Below are 26,920 nucleotides of genomic sequence, written 5' to 3' on the forward strand. Positions count from 1 at the left end.
AATACTACTGTTAAGTATCTATCCAATTTTGAAGTCCGTCAGATTCTGACTACAAATAAATTCAGGCAAACTGCTGTTCAAAGGAGGTAGATGTTCATAAAAAGCTAAATTCCATGGTTAGCAACACAACAGAATTTGATTCTCACTCACTGCTCCCCTCCCGGCAATTATCATACCTCTCAGCCAAGATGGTGTCACTGTTCACCTTCCTTACTGAGCTTGAGCAATTATGAAAAAGGTAGTCTGAGAAGTGAAAACCATTTCATTCCAACCAGCACTTAGGGATACAGTCATCAGTTCAGGTTGATCCAAGCAAACATGAGAGAGTCTGACAGAATTACCTTTAGCTGGTGGCATGTCCTTAGCGTCACCAAGTTCAAGCTTCAGCTGGAGTTCTCTTTTGTCCTGAAGATAACGAATGATGCGATCATACTGAAGCACAGTCAGCTGTCTGTTGTCTGCCAACAGGTTCAACAACACCTGGATAGCTTCTGGATGCCTGTCAGACAGCGAAGGGCCAACAGATGGAGCTGCAGGTACCACTGATATAGGAGCTGGCACACTCGGCCCTGCACTCACAGGAGCAGTTGGTCCTTGAGTTGGTCCCGGAACCGGTGGACCAGCTGGTTTCTCGCCACGCATGTGTGCCTTGAAGTCACGTTGTATCATTGGGATAGCATCCTCCAATGGCATATTTCGATGTTCTAGAAATAAACATGATAACGTGACACAGAGTACCAAAAAGATAAAACAGCTGACACACACAACACAACAATTATCTATATTTTTAACACGCCAAATCATTTTAAATTGAAACAGTGAAGATTTGTTTCAGTACAGTACAACAAATGGCAAAAAAAGGTAACTAAAGTGCGCGTCATTTACGACGGCGGCCGAGTTTAGGTTCGTTCTGCGCATCTGATGCCACAAAACACAGTCAGCCAATGAACAGAGAACGACGTTGCCAGAGCTCGACTGCAGTGCACAGCACGGAAGAGTGTCTCCCGTTTTAGAAACGTTCAGCCATAAATAAAGTAATTGAACAAAAGCAATGTCTTGATAGCAGACTTTCTTTTATAGAAAGTTTGTAAAAAACATTCTTTATACCAACTGCTTCATATTCTATTAGTTAATTAAACCAAACAATCAATAAGCCTCCTAATTCCGGTGATAGCAAGGATAGGTGTTTGTATCATTCTCACTAATCGCTTTTTCGCAATAAATAGCAGCGGTAAGTGTTTATTTCCTATTGTACTTCGACGAAACGTGAGTAATTCATAGTCGTACCAACAGTGTTTGTCAGTATTTTGCGTGACATTTTAAAGTGCTCCGTGAGGTCTATTGAATGACGAGCTGCGTTAGCGTAATGGTTAAGGTGTTTGGCTGGGAAGGAAAAGGTTCTGAGTTCAAACCTTGTTTGGTGCTTAATATTTTCTTTATTTAAAAACAATATCGAATTTTATTCATTTGAATGTAATTTTGTGAAATTTCTAGTGGCAACTAAACTCGACCATATGGAAAGTATACGCTATGGACTTTTACCTCTGCAAACTCTTCAAAATTTCGTGCAATGGTATACTACATCTAATGCTGCACAATAACTGCGTTGAAATTCTAAACAAAATTAAGTCATTTACAGGGGAAGGTATCAGTCAAGAAGATGTGTAAAAATCAAGTTTTTGGGCCACATAGTTTTTGTGAAATCGAATGATAAAGTGTGTCAAAAGCAGTCGAAACACCATGCACATGTCTGCACAGGCAAGCAGTGCAGTGATGACAAAATCGCGCACAGAGCGGAATGTGGGGAGCACGTCTCTGTAGCAGCGAAAGGGTTAATGTGGCCGTGGTGGCTTTACTTCATAAATTACGCACGGCCCCCTAAACATAAGTTTACAAACTATACTATGGCGGTGCTTCTCTTGGTGCGCGCAACTAGCAACACAGAAATCTCCCGCGTCTGGGCGGTCATGCGCGAACCGCCAAGATAAAAGGAATGAATTATAGTAGTGACTAGTACATTCTTTGCTGTTCAATATTAGAAATTTTCAACAAAAGTAGGTGGAGTATGATTCTAATTCTGATGGGAGTGGCTGAATTAATAGAACTCAGTTGTCCTCAAATGTACTGACTGCTTTTTGTTTCCTGCCAACTTTACCCTGCAAACTATGTTTAGTGCATTTCATGTCAATAAGTAAGAAGGTTTAAAATTCAGTTACACATAGAAGTTTCATAAATGTTAACATGATATTTCTGCTTTCATAGAAGTCTACACACTACACATACTGTTGCCTGTTGCCTATAGTTGATATGCGACCAAAAGGTAATCAACAACAGCTGATTTTGCTAATCCCATCAGTCACTTTGCCCGCTGTCTTCGAGTACCTGGGTAATAGCAATGTGATAAAACATGTAGTAAAATTCTCAGCTGGACAATTATGAAGACACACAACATATTACATACAGAACTCATAATTTATAGATAACTATTTTGTAATTATGGGTACCTGAATTACTCTTTTACTTGATACAGTGCCAAAATTGAAAGATCCTACACTTAACTAAACAGAGCAGAGGTGTTAGTGTTTTGTGTCTTCTTTTGTTTTGTCCTGCTCTTGTTTGTGCACAACAAAGACCTACCATTTGAAATGTAGCACTAGCATGGTGAAATATACGTGCTTATTGCTTTCACTCAAGAGTGACATTTATAGATGTGACAACAACACTGCTGTACACTGTCAAAGACTAATACTGATTAAGTATAATTTAGTCATATAACAATTTACACTGAAAACTACGTGGAAATGACTTTCTTGCTGTACATATCACTACATCATTTGAACTACCTCATAAGTAAAGCTGTCCTCAAACTGTACACTGGTGTGTCACCAGAATGCCTTACTAGGTATAGTCCCTGCCCTTCGACCAACCTAAGAAGATTCTTTCAGCCACTTGTATGAGGATACACAGTTCAATGCGGATTCATAATTATGGTACAATTTGGGAAATGCATTAAGAATTAACAGAGCTGAATTAACACACCAACTTTCAGAAAAGAAACCACATATTGGACCTGTCTTCAACCCAAAGGTTTGTTTCAATATATTAATGCTATACTAGCCATGGTCTTATTGAAGTTGGCATGCCCTCATCTTCCTGTGACCTATGAACCATGGTAAATGGAGCTGCAGTTTAAAATGTACCCTGAAAAATGATGAAACTCCACGCTTTTTCACATAAATCAATGTTAAAAATCAAAGCAGCAATAAGTAACAAAAAAGAAAAGGGCTCACCCATGGACATTTGGCTCTGTAATTTGATACCCACACAAAATCTGAGCCATACCGTATTTCACACACTATAAGACTCTGTGAACTATAAGATACACCTTAATATTTAAGCAATTTTTTTAAAAAATAATTTTTTATCATTAGACTGCAAAGCCAGATATAAAATGGTCTTCCCTGCCATCGAGATTATTACTTATGGCACTTCTTGAAAATTTAACAAGAATGTCTTCTCTCACTCTAGACCATGACTGTTTTATCCACCAACACACTTGTTTGACTAGGGGTCGTGTTAAAGCTCCCTTCAATGTGAATTCATTTTTGGTTTCATCCATCATCATCATCCAGTTGTTCCTTCCTGTCTCGTATACACTTTAAATGGTTTATTTACTGAGACATAAAGAGGTTGCAATTGTGAAGTAAGTCCTCCAGGAGTAACAGCAAGCTCTGTGTTTCAGTGTCTCAATTTCCTTTTCACAGAATTTTGACTATTAAACTGATCAACCACTAGAAGAGAACTCTTCTTCAATAAAGCACCTTTCCTTCTCTCCCACACCCCGTTAATCCATAATTTCATACCAGACTCATCCACCCAACCCATGTCATGTATGTGAACAACACCTAGCAGTATTTCAGAAGGCTCAACATTGTATTGTGCTTGAAAATACTCACTTGATTAAGTTTAGTACTGTCAGCACATCAGGAAAGTACAACATTATAGTAAATTTTTTTCATTGCCACTTACTTTTATAGTTACAATTTTAGCAGCTTTCACAGCAACTGTTCAGTTACTCGACACATCAAATGTAAGAGAAGTTTTGTTTGTATTCACTATCTACATTAGTTCGACACTGGTTTTCTTTCAATGTTGAGTAATAAAGCAATGGATAGATAATATTTGCTCTTCATACTCATGTGGTGTGTGGCTTTTTCTGAGATGTTTTGGTTGTGGTTCATATGCTAAGTCCATGGAGCTTCATAAACATGTACTATCAACCAACTCCATCCTTAGTCTGTTAAATTCCATTGTAGCGCTAGCTTACGAGCGTGTATTTGAATCATTTTTGTATTAATTTCAATGCCAGTCTGACGGTGTCCTTGAATCCATTTGCATATTTAGTCTTCTTCATTTTTCTTCAGTGTTAATCTACAGTTCATAAACAATAGATTGCGGTCAGGGTTATAAATACAAAATCACATATGGGTAATGCAGGACTAGGTCTAATCATGAATTAAAAAATAGGACTACGGGTAAGCTACTACAAACAGCATAGTGAACGCATTATTTTGGCCAAGATAGACACGAAGTCCATGCCTACTACAGTAGTACAAGTTTATATGCCAACAAGCTCGGCAGGTGATGAAGAAATTGATGAAATTTATGATGAGAGTAAAGAAATTATTCAGGTAGTGAAGGGAGATAAAAATTTGACAGTCATGGGTGACTGGAATTCGAGAGTAGGAAAAGGGAGAGAAGGAAACATAGTAGGTGAATATGGACTGAGGGTAAGAAATGAAAGAGGAAGCTGCCTGGTAGAATTTTGCGCAGAGCATAACTTAATCATAGCTAATACTTGGTTCAAGAATCATGAAAGAAGGTTGTATACATGGAAGAACCCTGGAGATACAAAAAGGTATCAGATAGATTCTATAATGGTAAGACAGAGATTTAGGAACCAGGTTTTAAATTGTAAGACATTTCCAGGGGCAGATGTATCTCTGAACCCAATCTATTGGTTATGAACTGTAGATTAAAACTGAAGAAACTGCAAAAAGATGGAATTTAAGGAGATGGGACCTGGATAAACTGATAGAACCAGAGTTTGTTCAGAGTTTCAGAGAGAGCATAAGGGAACAATTGACAGGAATGGGGGACAGAAATACAGTAGAAGAAGAATGGGAAGCTTTGAGGAATGAAATAGTGAAGGCAGCACAGGATCAAGTAGGTAAAAAGAAGAGGGCTAGTAGAAATCCTTGGGTAACAGAAGAGTTACTGAATTTAATTGATGAAAGGAGAAAACACAAAAATGCAGTAAGTGAAGCAGGCAAAAAGGAATAGAAATGTCTCAAAAATGGGATCAACAGGAAGCGCAAAGTGGCTAAGAAGGCACGACTAGAGGACAAATGTAAGAATGTAGAGGCTTATGTTACGAGGGGTAAGATAGACACTGCCTACAGGAAAATTAAAGAGACCATTGGAGAAAAGAGAACCACTTGCATGAATGTCAAGAGCTTAGATGGAAACCAGTTCTAATCAAAGAAGGGAAAGCAGAAAGGTGGAAGGAGTGTACAGAGGGTCTATACAGGGGCAATGTTCTTCAGGACAATATTATGGAAATGGAAAAGGAGGTAGGTGAAGATGAAATGGGAGATATGATAGTGCGTGATGAGTTTGACAGAGCACTGAAAGACCTAAGTCGAAACAAGCCCCCCAGAGTAGACAACATTCCATTAGAACTACTGACAGCCTTGGGAGAGCCAGTCCTGACAAAACTCTTCCATCTGGTGAGCAGGACATATGAGACACTCAAAATACCCTCAGATATCAAGAAGAATATAATAATTCCAATCCCAAAGAAAGCAGGTGTTCACAGATGTGAAAATTACCGAACTATCAGTTTAATAAGTCACAGCTGCAAAATACTAACGCAAATTCTTTACATACGAATGGAAAAACTGGTAGAAGACGACCTCGGGGAAGATCAGTTTGGATTCCGTAGAAATGTTGGAACATGTGAGGCAATACTGACCCTACGACTTATCTTAGAAGAAAGAGTAAGGAAAGACAAATCTATGTTTCTAGTATTTGTAGACTTAGAGAAAGCTTTTGAAAATGTTGACTGGAATACTCTCTTTCAAATTCTGAAGGTGGCAGGGGTAAAATATAGGGAGCATAATGCTATTTACAATTTGTACAGAAATCAGATGGCAGTTATAAGAGTAGAGGGACATGAAAGGAAAGCAGTGGTTGGGAAGGGAGTGAGACAGGTTTGTAGCCTCTCCCCAATGCTATTGAATCTTATATTGAGCAAGCAGTAAAGGAAACAAAAGAAAATTTTGGAGTAGGTATTAAAATCCATGGAGAAGAATTGAAACTTTGAGCTCGCCGATAACATTGTAATTGTCAGAGACAGCAAAGGACTTGGAAGAGCAGTTGAACGGAATGGATAGTGTCTTGAAAGGAGGATATAAGATGATCATCAACAAAAGCAAAATGAGGATAATGGAATGTAGTCGAATTAAGTCGGATGATGCTGAGGGAATTAGATTAGGAAATGAGACACTTAAAGTAGTAAAGGAGTTTTGCTATTTGGGGAGCAAAATAACTGATGATGGTCGAAGTAGAGAGGATATAAAATGTGGAATGGCAATGGCAAGGAAAGTGTTTCTGAAGAAGAAAAATTTGTTAACAGCGAGTATAGATTTAAGTGTCAGGAAGTCGTTTCTGAAAGTATATGTATGGAAGTGAAACATGGATGATAAATAGATTGGACAAGAAGAGAATAGAAGCATTCGAAATGTGGTGCTACAGAAGAATGCTGAAGATTAGATGGGTAGATCACATAACTAATGAAGAGGTATTGAATAGAATTGGGGAGAAGAGGAGCTTGTGCCACAACTTGACTAGAAGAAGGGATTGGTTGGTAGGACATGTTCTAAGACATCGAGGGATCACCAATTTAGTATTGGAGGGCAGCATGGAGGGTAAGAATCGAAGAGGGAGACCAAGAGATAAATACACTAAGCAGATTCAGAAGGATGTAGGTCGCAGTAGGTACTGGGAGGTGAAGAAGCTGCATCAAACCAGTCTCAGGACTAAAGACAACAACAACTACTACTTTTTTTCCAATTCTTCTTTACTAGCACACCAATTGCGAATAGTTTTTTTTTCTGTTGGTGGAGGTCAGAAATGCTGCTCTGCTACTCTGTTTCCATGTTCTTCTGCACAGGCTTTTACTTTCAATTTATGGCCCGCACCATACAAATACTTTTTATTTTTTTCCATTACAAAACTAGCTACTAAAAAAAAATGTTGTTATTGATAACACAAATCACTTTCAATTGAAATTCACTGGCACTGTAAACTGCAATGATGATAGATCTACATCCATATCCATACTCCGCAAGCCACCTGACAGTGTGTGGCAGAGGCAACATAAGAAAGATCAACAATGACATTGCATTTAACAATGTCAACAATGAAACTTCCAAAAAAGCAGACAAAAAAAAGTCAATACAGCTCAGAAATCCACACCTGCTGGTCTTCACCCTTTCTGTCCATGTATTGGACGGTCTCGACCTATTATCTCCTGGTGTATCATATTTCAATCTGGCTGCAACTCCATGACTATACCCATCACATTCATTTAAATTCACCCAACAGAAAGTACATCGGATGAACTTCATAATGATACCACTTAACTCATTTTCGTGAAATTTGGACTTGACCCCTTCTTTCCGTGTAAATTTAAACGGTGAAAATTTAAACAATGCCCAATTCCTCCATCCTAGACAAATTGATTGATTCTTTTACATTACAGAGGGCCTTAGGTAGCTTATAAAAGCATGGACGGTTTTTTAAAAAAAAACATACTTTTTGTATACAAAAGGAACCAACTCTGGTGATGGCCATTTCCGTAATTTCTACTCACAGCAAATCGTCAAAATTTTTATCATATGCTCGTAAAATTATGTTCTTGGAGAATAACTTTTTTTATCATCATTATATGTGACAGAGATCCAGAGGTTTGAAGTTACTCTATTTATGCACATACAATGTGCACATAATATCTTAAACGAAGTGTAAATTTAGTTTTAACTGATATAGTGAACACATGGCAAAGGGTTCTGAGGTCACCAAACTATGTTTTAAGTATCAATTTTTTCCACCAATACAGTATTACAATGCACTGTCTCTATAATGGGCACTTCACGACTATACATCCTGCCATGACCAGGAAATTGTTCAACAGTGACACCTGGTGGCGTAAGCAGCTTACAAAGAACTATCTTTCCATACAAAATTCCTTGAACATGAAAACCAAACAATGCGTTTTTTTGGTACACTGTTGGTGTAGCCTAAAATGTTGTGTATTTTTATGTAAAGCAGTGTATAGTGAATGTGCGTTTGATGGAAGACGATTTTATGTTAACCTTATATCATGTGTTCTTATTTGATGTTTATATGTGTCAAAGTCTGTAGATATTCCAACCTGGAGTTTCCACTGTTTGAAAGTGTGCAGAAATATTGAAGTACCTAAGAAAACTGTCAAAACTTCACTGATCTACAGAATTTGTTTTATGTAAGGAGCACACCCTGCCGTAACATGGGAAAGGAAGGGATCCAGCTGAAAAATGATCCTGTCAGAGCACAAAAAAGGTGAATGTGGCCCTCTTTAAAAGACTGACAGAAAAATTGCGGACTAGCTGCCTCAATCCTCATCCCAGCTTCCTCACCAAAAATTTGGGGATTCAATCACATATGCACCTTTTTTGTGCTGAAAAAGAGTAGCAGAGACAGGGACAACGCAAGAGAGAGGAGACAGTGCCAGTGGGAGGGAAAGACAGAGGAAACTGACAACAGGATGGAGAAAGTGGCAGCGAAAGAAAAACAGAGGTGGAAGAAGATAATAACAGTGGGAGGTAAAAGAGATATTGATGGTCAGTGAGTGAACACACACACACACACACACACCATAGGTGCAATCACTACAGACGGGTAACTGTTGAGAGACCAGGCATACATATAACTTTTGAAGAGGGCAGCAATTTTTTCTGTAGTTGCAGGGGCAACAGTCTGAATGATTGGCTAAACTGGCCTTGTACCACCAACCAAAACAGATTTGCTGTACTGGTACTGCAAACAGCTGACGTTAAAAGGAAACTACAGCTGTATTTTCCCGAGGGCATGCAGCTCTACTGTATTGTTAAATGACGATGGTATCCTCTTAAGTAAAATATTTTGGAGGTAAAATAGTCCCCCATGCAGATCTCCAGGCAGGGACTATACAGGAGGACTTCATTATCAGCACTTGCTGTTATCAGAGAAAAAAACTGGCATTCTACAGACTGGATCGTGATGTCAGATTCCTTAATCAAGCAGATAGGCTAGAAAATTTAAAAATGGAAATGCATAGCTTAAAGTTAGATACAGTAGGAATTAGTAAAGTTCGGGGACAGGAGAAACAGGATTTCTGGTCAGGTGAATACAGAGCTACAAATACAAAATCAAATAGGGGTAATGCAGGTGGTGATAAAAATTATTCAGGTAGTTAAGATAGCTGAAAATTTAACAGTCATGGGGGCTGGAATTTGATAGTAGGAAAGGAAGAGAAGGAAAAGTCTTTGGTGAATATAAGCGGGGTGAAAGGAATGAAAGAACAAGCCGACTGGTAGAATTTTGCACAGGGCATGGTTTACGAATCATAAACAAAGGCTGTATACATGGAAGAGAGCTGGAGACACCGGAAGATTTCAGATTGATTATATTGTCGCAGAAGAAGCTGAGTAGCGCCGTGGTGCAGTGGTTATAACTGTCGCATGGAGGGTGAGTGAGTTCAAAACTCACCTGGACAGTACAATTTTAATTTCTATATTCGGTTTGAGTACATTCTAGAAGTATCCACAAATGTCAAGGATCATTGAACTGGAATGTTCTGTAGCTGCATGTGTACTGTATGTGTTCTGATCGGAGGCAGTTCGCTCCGTGCTCTTGTATGTGCAAGTGCTGAATAAACCTTCATTAAGTGAAGTTAGTGTTCGTCACTCATCTAATTACACCTTCTTCTACGTGACATTATTCTGGTGGAGACACTGGGTATTGGAACCTGTGATAGCGCGCATTATCAGTGACACTGTGGCTCCCATCATGCCATGGCAGAGCCGCTGTTTATGTGGCGAGAAACCCGAGTTCGAGCCATATTCAACAGATCGCAATCTATCAGAGACAGAAGAAGAAGAAGAGGACACATCCTTCCAGGTTCTCCGGTGATGACGGCCAAGATCTAAACAAGTGACTGAAGGTACTTGAGTGTATAGCCAAATTTAACAAATGGGATGACACCGCGTGTTTGGCTAACATATTTTTCTATTTGGAGGGCACTGCCAAGCAATGCTATGAGAACAACAAGGAGAAGTTCACAAGCTGGGAAGTATTCCAGGTGCAACCGCGCAAGTATTTAGGCGACACACAATGACAGAAGTACAAGGCTAAAGATAAATTAAAGTGCAGGGCACAGCATCCAGGAGAAACTACAGCATCCTACATTCAAGATGTCTTGGAGCTGTGTAAAACTGTGGATCCGAGAATGAAGTAGGAAGATACGGTTGCTGAGAACATGTATGAAGCCCTACTCCTGAAGGAGGTTTCGACAACAGACAACCTCATAAAATGGTGCCATTATATCGAGACAATGCATTAAAAATAAATAATAAAAAAATTAAAAAAAAATTACACGCAAGAAGTTTGAACAGCTTCCAAATGTCGTATTGATGTCTGAGATGGAGGCAGCAACTGATTCCACAAGTGTTCTTCGTCAGATAGTGAGAGAGGATGTTCAGAAGGTACTTGGATTGCACAGCGAGCAAAAAACCGAGATGCTTAAAGAGGTCATAATGGATTAAGTGGAACAGACATTGAACCCAATCTCTCGTTCTTCATTTCCCTTTAAAACGGTGAAAAAGTCGAGACCCAGGCGGAGTTACGTTCCTACAATGTCACATAAGGAACCTGTTTGGGCACCAAGGAATACTGACGTCTGGAGGACCCATTATAACCAACCAGTATGTTTCCACTGTGGATGACTGGGACAAGTGGTGCGCCATTGTCGAGAAAGATGGGGGATATTTGATGAGGCCTGCGTCAGAAGACAGCAGTCAGATCTTAGCCGATGCCAACTCCGGGACGACGAAGATGAACAAGAAGACGTGGGTGCAGGACGATGTACGTCACCATTGCCGCAAGCTAGCCACTGGAGAGGACGCTCTCCAACACGCCGATCAAGGGCTCCATCGTCATCTAGAAGCTCCAGCCGATCACCTAGCCACCTGGAAAACTAAAGGGTGCGACCTTCCTTGGAGGTGAGGCCACCAAAGCAAAAATTCCTCCACTGTTGATCACTACAAAAATGATAGGAAACTACATTGATGTCCTCATGGATGGCCAACGAGCCAAGCTCCTGTGGACTTTGGAGCATCATATTCAGTGATTTCAGAGAATTACCGTGCCCAGTTGCAGAAAACCGTATTCGTCGACAACAAAACATCTCTGCTGAAGGTGGCTAATGGGAAATATGTAAAACCTACAGGAAGATGTACCATTCGTGTGGGAATAAGGGCCATACACAGCCCATAAAATTCATTGTCTTACAAGAGTTTAGTCGTGACGTCATTCTCAGACGGGACTTTTTGAAAGCTTCTGAGTCAATTATAGATTGTGGTCGTTCGAAGATTATGCTAGACGAGATAAGATACTGTAGACAGGAAGATGCGCATCCGAGTGTGTGGAGACTATGTGTGCTGGATGATGTGATCATTCCTGCAGTCAGCACTAGAAAAGTAACTGTCACGCACCATGCCATACATCAACTGATGGATCTTGTAGTGGAATGTAAGATAAGCATACTACTCAAGAATAACTTGGTCATCCCAGCCTCTGTCATCTCGTTTAAGAACAGATTCCGTGAATTGTGGATAGTTAACTGCTGCTGAGAACCGCACATCCTTCCAAGATGCGTGGGCGTAGCAAATGCTGAGCCGTTAACTGAAGAACAGCTGAGCGTCACAGAAACCTCTGATGCTGAGTCTGTGGGTGAAATTAGCACTACCACTATGAGACAAGATCTTCTAGCTCGACTATCACCAAATCTCACTAAGGAACAACAGACAAAGCTACTTGCCATTCTTCTAGAGTTCTCTGAATGCTTCAGTCCACAGGTGAAGAGCAAATTAGACAAATCAATGGCAAAGCACCAGATTAGCACTGGAGAACATCAACCAATAAGCCAGCGAGCAAACCATGTGTCAGCAACAGGATAATTCACGACAAGCTAGAGAAAATGATGAACGACATCATTCAGCCTTCGCAGAGTCCATGGTCATCACCAGTGGTCCTCATCAGGAAGAAGGATGACAGATGGTGCTTTTGTGTTGATTTTTTTTTTGTCATCAGTCTACTGACTGGTTTGATGCGGCCCGCCACGAATTCCTTTCCTGTGCTAACCTCTTCATCTCAGAGTAGCACTTGCAACCTACGTCCTCAATTATTTGCTTGACGTATCCCAATCTCTGTTTTCCTCTACAGTTTTTGCCCTCTACAGTTCCCTCTAGTAGCATGGAAGTCATTCCCTCATGTCTTAGCAGATGTCCTATTATCCTGTCCCTTCTCCGTATCAGTGTTTTCCACATATTCCTTTCCTCTCCGATTCTGCGTAGAAGCTCCTCATTCCTTACCTTATCAGTCCAGCTAATTTTCGACATTCGTCTATAGCACCACAAATGCTTCGATTCTCTTCTGTTCCGGTTTTCCCACAGTCCATGTTTCACTACCATACAATGCTGTACTCCAGACGTACATCCTCAGAATTTTCTTCCTCAAATTAAGGCCGGTATTTGAAATTAGTAGACTTCTCTTGGCCAGAAATGCCTTTTTTGCCATAGCGAGTCTGCTTTTGATGTCCTCCTTGCTCCGTCCATCATTGTTTATTTTACTGCCTAGGTAGCAGAATTCCTTAACTTCATCGACTTCGTGACCATCAATCCTGATGTTAAGTTTCTCGCTGTTCTCATTTCTACTACTTCTCATTACCTTCGTTTTCCTCCAATTTACTCTCAAACCATACTGTGTACTCATTAGACTGTTCATTCCGTTCAGCAAATCATTTAATTCTTCTTCACTTTCACTCAGGATAGCAATGTCATCAGCGAATCATATCATTGATATCCTTTCACCTTGTATTTCAATTCCGCTCCTGAACCTTTATTTTATTTCCATCATTGCTTCCTCGATGTACAGATTGAAGAGTAGGGGCAAAAGGCTACAGCCTTGTCTTACACCCTTCTTAATACGAGCACTTCGTTCTTGATCTTCCACTCTTATTATTCCCTCTTGGTTGTTGTACATATTGTATATGACCCGTCTCTCCCTATAGCTTACCCCTGCTTTTTTCAGTATCTTGAACAGCTTGCACCATTTTATATTGTCGAACGCTTTTTCCAGGTCGACAAATCCTATGAACGTGTCTTGATTTTTCTTTAGCCTTGCTTCCATTATTAGCTGTAACGTCAGAATTGCCTCTCTTGTGCCTTTACTTTTCCTAAAGCCAAACTGATCGTCAGCTATCACATTCTCAATTTTCTTTTCCATTCTTCTGTATATTATTCTTGTAAGCAGCTTCGATGCATGAGCTGTAAAGCTGATTGTGCGAGAATTCTCGCACTTGTCAGCTCTTGCCGTCTTCGGAATTGTGTGGATGATGCTTTTCCGAAAGTCAGATGGTATGTCGCCAGACTCATATATTCTACACACCAACTTGAATAGTCGTTTTGTTGCCACTTCCCCTAATGATTTTAGAAATTCTGATGGAATGTTATCTATCCCTTCTGCCTTATTTGACCGTAAGTCCTCCAAAGCTCTTTTAAATTCCGATTCTAATACTGGATCCCCTATCTCTTCTAAATCGACTCCTGTTTCTTCTTCTAACACATCAGACAAATCTTCACCCTCATAGAGGCTTTCAATGTATTCTTTTCACCTATCTGCTCTCTCCTCTGCCTTTTAACAGTGGAATTCCCGTTGCACTCTTAATGTTACCACCGTTGCTTTTAATGTCACCAAAGGTTGTTTTGACTTTCCTGTATGCAGAGTCTGTCCTTCCGACAATCATATCTTTTGCGATGTCTTCACATTTTTCCTGCAGCCATTTCATCTTAGCTTCCCTGCACTGTTGATTACAGGAAGCTTAAAAAGGTAACTATATGATGGATGTTTACCCTCTTCCACAAACTGATGACACATTAGATTGTCTGAAGGGGGCTAAGTTTTTCTCAACCATGGAACAGGATACTGGCAAACCAAAGTAGATGAAGCTCACCGTGAGAAAACTGCAGTCATCACCCCTGAGGGCTTGTATGAATTTAAGGTAATGCCGTTTGGTTTGTGTAATGCACCAGCAACTTTTGAACGGATGGTGGATAATCTTCTAAGGCACCTGAAGTGTCTCCGACAAGACGGACTGAAACTTAATCCAAGAAAGTGTCTCTTTGGAGCAAAAGAAATAAAAATACTTGGACACCTTGTGTCAAACGAAGATGTGCGGCCAGACCCAGAACAGGTGGGCTTTATAATGGATTTTCGTATTCCTAAAAGTATTAGATATATGAGAAGCTTCCTCAGATTATGTTCTTATGACTGCCGTTTTATCAAAGATTTTTGTATCAAAACCAGGCTACTCCAAGAGTTGTGAAGAAGCTGATTCTAAATTTATCTGGGTGGTGCTCAACAAGATTCTTTCAAAGTGCTGCGAGAAGCTCCGACAACTGACCCTGTAGTTGATGAAAGAGCACTTACAGAACTTCACACAGATTCCAATGGGTCTGGAATTGGTGCCATTCTGGTGCAAATTTCGGATGGGAAAGAGAAAGTCGCAGCCTCTGCTTCTGGGACACTTACAAAAGCTGAGAGAAACTACTCAACTGCAGAAAGAGAATGTCTTGCTGTGATCTGGGCCATGTGCAAATTTCGACAGTATCTTTATGGAAGATCATTCACAGTTGTTACAGACTATCACTCATTTTGTTGGCTGACAGGTCGAAAGGATCCAACAGGACATGTCGCCAGGAGGGCACTACGTCTTCAAGAGTATGACATTACCATATTGTACAAAAGTGGAAGAAAACACCAAGATGCTGACCGTCTCTCAAGAAACCCTGTACAAGACCATAAAAACTTTGATGAAGATATTGGTTGCCTCACTGCACTCCAGAATCTTTCTGCTGAGCAGAAGGACGATGCCAAGATACCTCAAATTATGCTTGCCTTAAATTGGTCAGAGGATGTGCAAGGACAATTTAAGGTAGTTAATGGATTACTTCGCAAGAAAAACTTTGATCCGTTTGGAAAGAGGAGGCAACCAGTGATTCCTAAACACATGCGCTTAGATGTTCTACAGAAATTCCACACCTGAGGCCAGACATTTAGGATTTATTAAGACATACGATAGAATCCGCACGAGATTTTTCAGGCCAAGTTTATTTAGGAGTGCCCGTCACTGTGTGTCGCACTACTGAGAGTGCCAGAGGAGAAAGGCAGGTCCTCAGAAACCACCTGGCCGACTCATACCAATTCCACCAGCTGAAACGCCTTATCAGCATGTTGGGATTGACCTGCTCGGATGATTACCAAAGTCTGCTAGTGGCAATAGATGGATTATTGTTTGCACTAACACGCTATGCCATTACAAAAGCCATGAAAACAGCCGAAACATCCAAGGTAGCCAGATTCATCGTGGAAGACATCGAATTAAAACAGGGTGCCCCAAGGTTGTTAATTACGGATCAAGGGAAAGTTTTTCAATCTAATCTTGTGACAGAGATAAACCGTCGGTACAATATTACTCATCACATGATGACTGCGTACCATCTGCAAACTAACGTTCTTCCTGAACACCTTAGGCCTTGGCCGACATGCTATCAATGTTTCTCAATGTCGAGCAGATCAACTGGGATGAGGTGCTACCTTTTGTGACGTTTGCCTACAACACCACCAAATAAGACACCACAGGCTTTACACCATTTTTCATGGTGCATGGGTGCGAGGCGACGACAATGATGGACACTGTGTTTCCGTTACCAACGTTTATAGCATTTGCAGACCTAGAGAATGCTTTTGACAATGTTGACTGGAATTCTCTCTTTCAAATTCTAAAGGTGGGAGGGGTAAAATGGAGGGAATGAAAGACTATTTACAATTTGTACAGAAACCAGATGGCAGTTATAAAAGTCAAGGAGCAAGAAAGGGAAGCAGGTTGGTAAGGGAGTGGGACATGGTTGCAGCCTATCCCCAATGTTATGCAATCTGTACACTGAGCAAGTAGTACAGGAAAACTCAATTTGGAGCAGGAATTAAAATACATGGAGGAGAAATAAAAACTTTAAGGCTTGCTGATGATATTGTAATTCTGTCAGAGACAGCAAAGGACCTGCAAGAGCAGCTGAATGGAATGGACAGTGTCTTGAAAGGAGGATATAAGATGAACACCAACAAAAGCAAAACGGGGATAATGGAATGTAGTCGAATTAAGTCGGGTGATGCTGCGGGAATTAGATTAGGAAATGAGATACTTGAAGTAGTAGACGAGTTTTGCTATTTTGGGACCAAAATAACTGATGATGGTCGAAGTAGACAGAATGCAAAATGTAGACTGGCAATGTCAAGGAAAGCATTTCTGTAGAAGAGAACTTTGTTAACACTGAGTGTAGATTTACGCACCAAGAAGTCTTTTCTGAAAGTATTTGTATGGAGTGTAGCCATGTATGGAAGTGAAACATGGACGATAAACCACTTGGACAAGAAGAGAATAGAAGCGTTCTAAATGTGGTGCTACAGAGGAATGCTGAAGATTAGATGAGTAGATCACATAATTAATGAGGAGGTACTGAACGGAATTGGGGAGACGAGGAATTTGTGGCACAACTTGACTAGAAAATGGGATCAGTTGGTAGGACATATTCTGAGGCATCAAGGGATCACTAATTTAGTAGTGGAGGGAAGTGTGAAGGGTATAAATCATAGAGGGAGACCAAGAGATGAATACAGTATACAGATTCAGAAGGATGTATGTTGCAACACGAAAAAATTTGCCCACTTTCCCCCATTCTCTACATCCAAGTGTTAAAAAGTTTCCCAGCATAGGGGTCCAAATCACAAGCAAACAATCCTGAAGGACGCATGGAGTTGTGGCAATGGTGGGTGAATAGAGACAGCAGAGTGTAAGTGAGAAAGTAAGAGACAGCAGCAATGCAGGAGAAATGAATGGGATAATGGCTGTGAGAAAAAAGAGACAGTGAATGTGGGAAAGGAGGAGACAGTCGTGAAGAAGAGCGAGAGAAAGAGGTGAAGACAGTGACAACTGGAGAGACATATACAGATAGTGGCAGTGAGAGGAAGATGGTGAGTATAATGGCTTCACTACAGAGTGTCTGCATAAAAGGATTTAGATTGTTCTTTCTTAAAAGAATGTGAATATGTTTGCATACCAAACATTTTGTTGAGAAAGCCAGAATGATGAAACTGGTTCCCCAATTTTATGACAGTCTTTGAAGGTGGAACATATTCCCCTTTCTTGTGCTCTGACAGTGGCATTTTTAGCTGATAATATATTTGCTTAACCATAGAATAATATCAAATACAACAAAAAATATGAAAATCACATGTACAACATTCAGAATTCCTATACGAATAGGAACCTAAAACAAGTAAATGAAAGAGAAATAAAGGATGAAATACATCTGAGTTCAGAGAGAAACAGGGCAAAAAAATCACAGTACTGTTTTTAATATCATTGCTTTCTCACGAAGATGTGATATGATTTAATAGACACAAAAGTGCATAACATTCTACAGAAAATCTGAACATGTAATGTAATGACTTTATGCAAATAGCAATTCTGCAAAGACTCCGGCGATATGAAACATTTCAGGCATTTCTAACTGCTTGGGGAATCACATTTACTCCCTGTAACAAAGCTACAGTTACATGCCGCCTTCTGGTAATGTGGTGGGAACACAATTTGGATCCTGTGTTACAAGTAAATAGTTGTGTGATTGTCTGGATAAGGTAGTTTATATATAGGAGGAAAGCATGAGGATAGTACCTCCAATTGCTAAATGTCTTGTGAAGTACTAAACCAAGCTCCATGTTAAGCTGCAGCTTACTGATATGAACATGTGACCATACGAACATGTAACATTGCAAAGTATAATCTGTAAGCGATATGTTACTGGTCCTACAAAAATAATCAAATGCTGTTTTCTTTTACACAGTTTCGATGCAACAGTTAAAGGTGAAAAGAACTTGGTAAAAACAATTCAGGGCCTGAAAATAGCAGCACTAGCTCATACTGGCTACTTAGGTGTTGACAGTCACACTGATCTATTTAAGTGTTTATCTACAGCCACCTCTCAATGGTGGCCACAAATTGAAGGGCAGGCAAAAAATAATATTTATTTAATGGTCACAAAGTATGAACAGTAGGCATCTACCATATCATTGCTTGGATACTTTAACATAATATGGTAGGTGCCTACTGTTTATACTTCGTGACCAGGATGTATACACGGGCAAGTAAAAAAAATATTCCCTGAATTTCCCGGTTAAAAATACAATTTCTCCTGGGTGAAAAAACACCTTTTCCGTGTTAAGTGACAGTATACTTCTCTCTGAACTGCAAAACTTATCAATCCTTTGAATGGTTATGGTTTTATACACGGGCGTAGAATTTTCCGGTACTCTGGAAAATGAAACTTGGGGGAAAAAGAAACATTTTGCAAATATCTTTGATGTGCAGCAACATGTATGCTGGGTATTTTTGCATTATGAAAGTATACAATGGAATTCCACCAAACACCACATGTTACTTTGCGAATCATTAAAATCGAGATTGCAATGTGCTTTTGTAAGCCAGTCATAGCTCGTGTCCCATGATCTCACCAGCCGATGAGAGCGGATATTCAGAGCATAGGACATGTGATGTAGTCAGCTAACAGCAACATTACTGTTATGTAGCACGAACACACAAATGGGGAAAGTTAATAGTTTAAATTAATATACATCGTGTTGTTACAAGAAAAGAAAAGCTTTCACATATAAAATTGGTCTCTAAGGTTAATAAGCTGCAAGATAAGCTAAGCTTTCACGTATAATGTCGATCTTTTTTGCGCATGTTACACTTTTAAGATATATTACACAAATGTGCCAGTAAAATTTTTAATAATGACATAAATGTCCGATCTTCAGGGTTCGAAATTCTTCTAAATGGCTCATCATCAAAGAGTTGATTTTTAAATGAGAGTCAAACGCTCTTTCATTTAAGAAATTAATGGTACATTCAGCACGTAGTTCAACTTACGTAAAAGGATATTTCAAATCACCATTTGCAATATTTTCCCACGACCTATTAGAAATAGGTCCGCTTCAGCAGTTGCCAGAGAACGCAGATAACAGGCGACACCATGCTTGCGCAGCTACCATGACGTACGAAGCCCGTATGTACGTACACATAAAACATTAAAAGATCATACATTATGTCACAAAAGACACAAGACATCAGAGGATACTGCAAGAGCATCAGAATTTCATGAACCATACTAAAAAGTGCACATATAAAGTGCATACTTAAAGTGCACATTCTTATGTCCAGACAGCCAATGAAGTAGACCTCAACCTGATATTAAACTTTTCAGTGTGGTTTTCGGGATGCAAATTTTCTTGGTGCACCAGTACTGTATTATATGATGTTTGGTTCTTTATTGAGGCATAATGCCATACGTGCTAGAAAATGAAAATGTGCACTTGGAGTGCAGCAAACAGTTGAATCTAGCCAGTACTGTGGAATTAAACATTTTGTTTGAAATACATTGACTGCCTCTGCGAAAAAGGTTAATGTAAGTCAAATCTCTTTAGTAAACAGACAAAAATAACTTCATTGTTCTGCGAGGTGATTAATGCTTTACTCAAAAATGTGGAAATCAAATCAAATCTGATACTAAAAACACATTTTAGCCTTCCATAATTATGTGAATGTATTTTAATTCACTTGATAGTTCCCGGCCACAGATATCCATTTTGTTTTCATTTGACGCGAGAGTAAATGAAGGGGAAACAGCAAAATCACTAAATGTACACACGGGTCACGTGGAAACTACCCACTATAGCTCAGACCGCTCTGCGCATCAGCCTCGGATCTAAAATATTTGCAAACCGGGTATTAAAAAAAAATTCAAAAATATGTTCATCTTGTAGCGCACATCTTTCTGAAAAGTCAAACACAAAACATATGTGTTTGAGGACATGCAAGACAAATTGTTTGGTCTTAAATGTACCTAAGTGCAGTGCCACGTCTCTTCGTAAAGCATTCTTCTATAGCACGTAACTGTATTTCGCTCTATGGAATTGAAACGTGTACATTTTATAAACCTACACAGGAAGTGGAAATTGAAAAGTCATGTGGTGCCTCTCCTGCTCCCAGTCGGCCCGTTTGTCAGCAAAATTTGCACTCTTTATTGTCTATTAGCTAATAACTTTCTGTTTTGTGTGACATAAAATTAAATATAGGGTACATAAAACCAATAAAGACAAGAGACAAGCAGAAAAGTACACATTTCTTCAATCCTTAGCTCCTAGCATTTTTTCCTCTCTAATCTTGCTACAGCTTTACATGGCGTGCTTTCCTTTTTGCGAAAGAATCTATTACCTCATCAAAGTTCGTCAAACGTTTTGCTCCAATAAAAATCGAAATGCCGTTATCTAATACTGTTAAAGCTATTAATACATATAATACTCAAGAATGTTGTGGTTTCTCGATTTGATTACGTCTATTTTGTCACTGTTGGATAAAACAAAATAGGCCTTTCTAATATTGCAGAAATTTTGTAACATACACCAAATAAACAAGACTGTTTTGGCACAAATGGTCATTTTTAGAGCACAACAGAATATAATTCATGAAGTACCAATATAAAATGCCTATAAGGCCTACTACAACCCAAATTCTTTATGTTAGATAATAGTTTCAGATTTCATTCATATGTACCAGTTTCTCAAGCACAAGATCAAAAAGGAGTATTACGCAATTTTTATATAAATTTTAAATCATCTTATTCTTCCATAATCCTTCCTCATTCTAACAAACAATCTTGTCATCAAGAATTCTGTAGCTATTCCTGCCATTGTCAAAATCTGTTCGCCAATTAACCAATTAACTTCACTAATCCTGCCGGAATCACAGGTTTAGTTACCCCACGATTATTCTCCGGTTAGACGATGTTACATATTTGTACAACACGTTTCCCATGTTACTTCCAGAATAGAACTTAAGCGGCTGCTAGCCAGGGACTGTACAACTGGTCCTTACTAGTGTAGTGATCTGTTCAAACATTTTCTGTCAAAATTTCATTTTCTTGGATGCACCAAAAAGATAATACATAATCTTTCTCACCTGTCATTCCTGTTAGTCGTTTGTTTCCACTCTGGTAGTCTGAATCTATGGATTTCACTAGTAATTATAACAATGCTGATCATTCGCCAACCCAATCAACCACATAATCGGACAGCGATTGCATTCATCCGTTCGACTTTACTCCGAACAGCTCGTATAGCCCCATCCCCTTCTCTCTGAGGAAAGTTTATTTCTAGATGCGGTGAGGAGTCTCCTGACAGAGACATCACGTACACTATGCGCGCATTGATAAATCAACTTATGATTCATTCATAAATCAACTTAAAATGTTTTCAAAAACATTCTGGGATGCGTTTCAAAATCAAATGAACAATTGATAGACCAACGTGAGCAGGATGCTAGGCGCTTTGCGAAACAAATTTTTTTTCCCCCTCGAGAAGATGAATTTGGCGCCCCCTTTCCCTGGTAGCATCTAGCTGCTTGCTGCGACTGCTTGCACAGCCAACAGCCACATTCCTGTAGCTAGAAGCGGGAGAATCTACTACTCAAATGCGACTCAACTGTGCATGTGCATGAGCCTACTCTTAACTGCTAAAACGAATCTAATGTAAACAGTTGTGACTTCACACTCATTGGAGGCAATTTGTTGTTATGAAGCACTGCATAGTCTTCCTAAAGCCTTTGACACATTTTGATGTTGGCAGACACTTGCATGAGCACTGTGTGTGTGTTGTTGTATACGGTGCATTTCCTTTGCAATTTAAGTTATTTTCGTTTTTTTCCCCCCTCGTTTATGTTTTATTATTGAAGTGTTATTCTGCAGTACGGCGATCCAGTAATGTCCTTTGGTAGAGTATCGGTTCTTACCAATCAAAATTACAAGCATTTAACTGAAACCTAAAACAATGAAAAATTCCCAAATTCTAAAAAATTCCTGGGTTTTTCTCGGTTTTCTCCCAGATGAAAAAATTCCCGGATCTCCCGGTTGTCCTGGGTCGTATACACCCTGGAGACCATATTATTGCTTTGATTATGGAACATCCCCCCATGAACTATATACCTTGCCGCTGGTTGGGAGGCTTGCGTACCTCAGCGATACAGATAGCAGTACCATAGGTGCAAACCCAATGGAGGGTTATCTGTTGAGAGGCCAGACAAACGTGTGGTTCCTGAAGAGAGGCAGCAGCCATTTCAGTAGTTGCAGGGCAACAGTCTGGATAACTGACTGATCTGGTCTTGTTACATTAACCAATATGGCCCTGCTATGCTGGTACTGCGAACAGCTGAAAGTAAGGGGAAACTACACCAATTCTCCTACTTCTCATTTTTGGGTTTCTTCAATTTACTCTAAATCCATATTCTGTGCTCATTTGAATGTGCATTCCATTCAACAGATCCTACAATTTGTTTTCACTCTACCTGAGGATAGCAATGTCATCAGCGAATCTTATCATTAATATAATTTCTCTTTTAATTCCAATTCCACCCCTAAATCTTTCTTTTACGAAGGCTATTCAGAAAGTATGGAAAGTTTCTATCTGATGTCACTAGGTGCACACTTATCGCACATATTTTGGTATATGTGTGCTCGGCAGTTCAGTTGGCATCCACCCGTGACAGCAGGAACATCTCTGCACATCTGGTTTTTTCACTATTCAAAATGTGCGCTGTAATCAAAAATGCCGCCAGTTGAGAGGTGTTGTCTGTGACACGGTTTTTGTTGGCAAAAAACCTAAAATCTGTAGAAATTTATCATGAACTGTGCGAAGTGTACAGAAACAACATAATGAGTTTATGTTCTGTCTAGAAACGGTGCATTCTGTTAAAAATGGCCGAACCAACATTCATGATGAAGAGAAGAGTGGACGCCCGAGCATTGTGACACAATCTTGCCGCTTCACAATAACGGAGCTCTTGCTTTTCTTTTTACACAAGTTTCACAGACTTTGTTATTTGAAACTGTGACTCAAAAGCTAGGCTACCACAAATTTTGTGCATGATGGGTGCCCAAAATGCTTACAGAGCACCACAAAGAACAGCAAATGGGGACAACGTTGACATCTCTTGGAGGCCTATCACAAACAAGGTGATTCATTACTGGAATGAATCGTAACGGGTGAAGAGACGGGTGAAACACGTCAATTGCGAGACAAAATTACAATCCATGGAGTGGGGGCAGACAATGTCCCCCACAAAAACCAAGAAAATGTTTGCAAACCTTGCCAGCAAGGAAGCTGCTGGTGACAGTGTTTTGGGATAGGCAAGGTGCGCTTCTTATTGATTTTCTTGAACATGGAGCAGCCATAAATTCTGCCTGGAACTGTCAAACTTTGCACAGCCTTAGAAGAGCAGTTAATATCAAACGCCGAGGAAAGCTGACGTCCGAAATTTTGTTTTTGCACGGCAATGCCCGACCTCACACGGCAAACTGCACTAAAGAACTCCTTAATTCATTCAAATGGAAAATTTTCCCTCATCTGCCCTGCAGCCCCGATCTTGCACCAAGTGACTTCCACTTGTTTCTCAATATGAAGAACTGGCTTGCAACGCAGTGCTTTGATGACATGGAATCCCAGGCCGGCGTGACTCACTGGCTGAAGTCTCAGGTGGCAGAATTTTATGACGAAGGTCTTTCAAAGTTTGTCCACCACTATAAGTGCCTCAATGTGTTTGGTGACTGTGGAAAAGTAGTATGTCAGCCGCTCTTTCAGATGTATATAATAAAATGTTTTTCTTATACTTAGTTTTTTTTAATGCCACAACGTTTCCTACTTTTTGAATAGCCCTCGTATTTCTCTAATTACTTCTTCAATTAGATTGAACTGTAGGGGCAAAAGACTACATGGCCCCTGTCTTAGACTCTTTTTAATCCTGGCACTTAGTGCATGGTCTCAAACTTTTATTATCCCCTCTTGGCCTTGTACATATTGTACATTACCTATCTTTCCCTATAGCTTAGCCCTATTTTTCTCATAATTTCGAACATGTTGGGCCGTTAGACACTGTCAACCACTTTTTTCACGTCAACAAATCCTATGTATGTTTTTTAAAGTCTTCCTTACATTATCAACCTCAACACCAGAACTGCCTCTCTGGTGCCAGTACCTACCATATGCCAAACTGATCATTTTGTAACACATCCTCAACTTTCTCTTCCATTCTTCTGTACATTACTCTTGTCAGCAGCTTGGCTGCGTGAGCTGTTAAGCTGATTGTGCAGTAATTCTCGCACTTGTTAGCTCTTGCAATCTTAGGAATTATGTAGTTGATGTTTTTCTGAAAGTCTGATGGTATATTGCCAGTCTCATACATTCTACACACCAACGTGAATAGTTATTTTGTTGCCACATCCCTTAAATGATTTTAGAAATTCTGATGGAATGTTATCTATCCTTTCTGCCTTATTCAAACTTAAGTCTTCCAAAGCTTTTGTAAATTCTGATTCTAACATTGTCTTCCCTCTCTTTTCCATACTGACTCCTGTTTCTCCTTCCATCACATCATCAGACAAGTCTTCTCCATCACAGAGGACTTCAAGTACTGTTTCCATGTATTTGCTTTCCTCTCTGCATTTAACAATGGAATTCCCATTACACTCTTAATGTTATCACCCTTGCTTTTAATTTCACCAAAAGCTGTTTTCACTGTTCTACATGCTGAATCAGTCCTTCCAACAACCATTTCTTTTTCAATTTCTTCGCTTTTTTGTGCACCCATTTTGCTGTAGCTTGCCTGTAATTCCTATTTACTTCATTCCTAAGTGACTTTCATTTTTGCATTTCTGACTTTCCCTGAACATTTTTCTGCTTCATTCTTTCATCAATCTTCTGATGTATTTCTTCTGTTACCCAGTGCTTCTTTGCACCTAAGTTTTTGTTTCTGCTCATTTTAGAGAAGTCCACTGCCTTACTTCAATTAGGTTTTTCAGTGCTCTGCCAAACACTTCATGCAGTATCATATCTCCCATTTCCTCTTCATCTACGTACTCTCCATTTCCTTAATACTTCCGTGAAGTACACCGCCCTTGTACAGAACCACTATACGAGGTGGAATCCAAAATTTTCGGGGCTGGTGCTGCCATCCAGAAAGTAGTAGTAGACCTTTGAACCACTATGTGGTGAGAGCTGCATATCTGATGAGTCAGTGTCCGGAATGGCATTCAATTGGGATGATGTGTTGCGTGTCCACAGTGATTTCCGTAACACACTGTGTTTGTGGTGGTGGTGGTGGTGGTGGTGGTGGTGGTGGTGGTGGTTAGTGTTTAACATCCCGTCGACAACGAGGTCATTAGAGACGGAGCGCAAGCTCGGGGGAGGGAAGGATTGGGAAGGAAATCGGCCGTGCCCTTTCAAAGGAACCATCCCGGCATTTGCTTGAAGCGATTTAGGGAAATCACGGAAAACCTAAATCAGGATGGCCGGAGATGGGATTGAACCGTCGTCCTCCCGAATGCGAGCCCAGTATGCTAACCACTGCGCCACCTCGCTCGGTTAAATGGTTCAAATGGCTCTGAGCACTATGGGACTTAACATCTATGGTCATCAGTCCCCTAGAACTTAGCACTGTGTGTGGTGTGTGGCGATTTTATGATGGATTCGCCAACAGAACAGCGAATGTGTATCAAATTCTGTACAGATCTAGAGAAAAGCGTTACGGAGACCCTTGCGATGATTCAACAAGTGTTTAGGGGACACAGCATGAGCCGTGTGCGTCTGTTTGAGTGGCACGCTCAGTTCAGGGCCGGCCGTACAGACATTGAAGATGATGCTCACACTGGAAGGCCCGTCAGCCACACAACGCCAGACATTGTTGCCAAACTTCAACAACTGGTTCATGCAGATTGATGCTGAACCATTCAAGACCTTGCAGATGAAGTGGGTTTTGGTTATGGGACATGTCAACGAATGTTGACTGATGAACTGAGCATGCATCGTGTCACTGCAAAATTTGCACCAACTATCTTGAGTGACAATCAGAAGGCACAGCATGTTGAAGTGAGCACGGATCTTTGTCAGACCGCATTGATGATCCAATCTTCTTGCCACAGCCTATCACTGGTGACGAGAGCTGTATTTACAGTTATGACCCAGAGACAAAGTAACAATCATCCCAATGGAAGAGCTCAGGCTCTCCTAGACTGCTTTTTGCTATTGTTGCAGCCACACATTCAAGTAGCCAGAAGCAAGAGAAAGCACTGCTTATACATAACCCAACTGCACACGTGCATGAACCTGCTAGCAACTACTCAAAACGGACTTAATGTAAACAGTTCTGATGTCACGCTCATTGGAAGCAGTTTGCTATTATGAAGTATTCCATAGCCTTCCTCCTACACCCTTTGACACATCTTGCTTTTGGCAAGCACTTTGCGCCCTGTGTTGTTGCGCAGTAAATGGCGCATTTCCTTTGCAACAAACCTTATTTTGGTTTTATTCTGTAGTTTTGTTTTATTGCTGCAGTATT

The 26,920-nt window shown here is 40.1% G+C and overlaps 1 protein-coding gene across 8 annotated transcripts in view; it reads right to left on the minus strand.

Annotated features, from left to right (window-relative positions):
* LOC126355793 (nuclear receptor coactivator 5) overlaps window positions 1-26,920 on the minus strand; it is a 132,052-nt gene that overhangs the window by 9,421 nt on the left and 95,711 nt on the right. For all 8 annotated transcript variants that reach the window (XM_050006210.1, XM_050006205.1, XM_050006208.1 and 5 more), the window contains one exon: window positions 342-704. In XM_050006210.1, the coding sequence (XP_049862167.1) occupies window positions 342-704 (363 nt within the window). The remainder of the gene's footprint in view (window positions 1-341; window positions 705-26,920) is intronic.

The sequence above is a fragment of the Schistocerca gregaria genome, chromosome 3 (genome assembly GCF_023897955.1).
Source record: "Schistocerca gregaria isolate iqSchGreg1 chromosome 3, iqSchGreg1.2, whole genome shotgun sequence".
Taxonomy (NCBI): domain Eukaryota; kingdom Metazoa; phylum Arthropoda; class Insecta; order Orthoptera; family Acrididae; genus Schistocerca; species Schistocerca gregaria.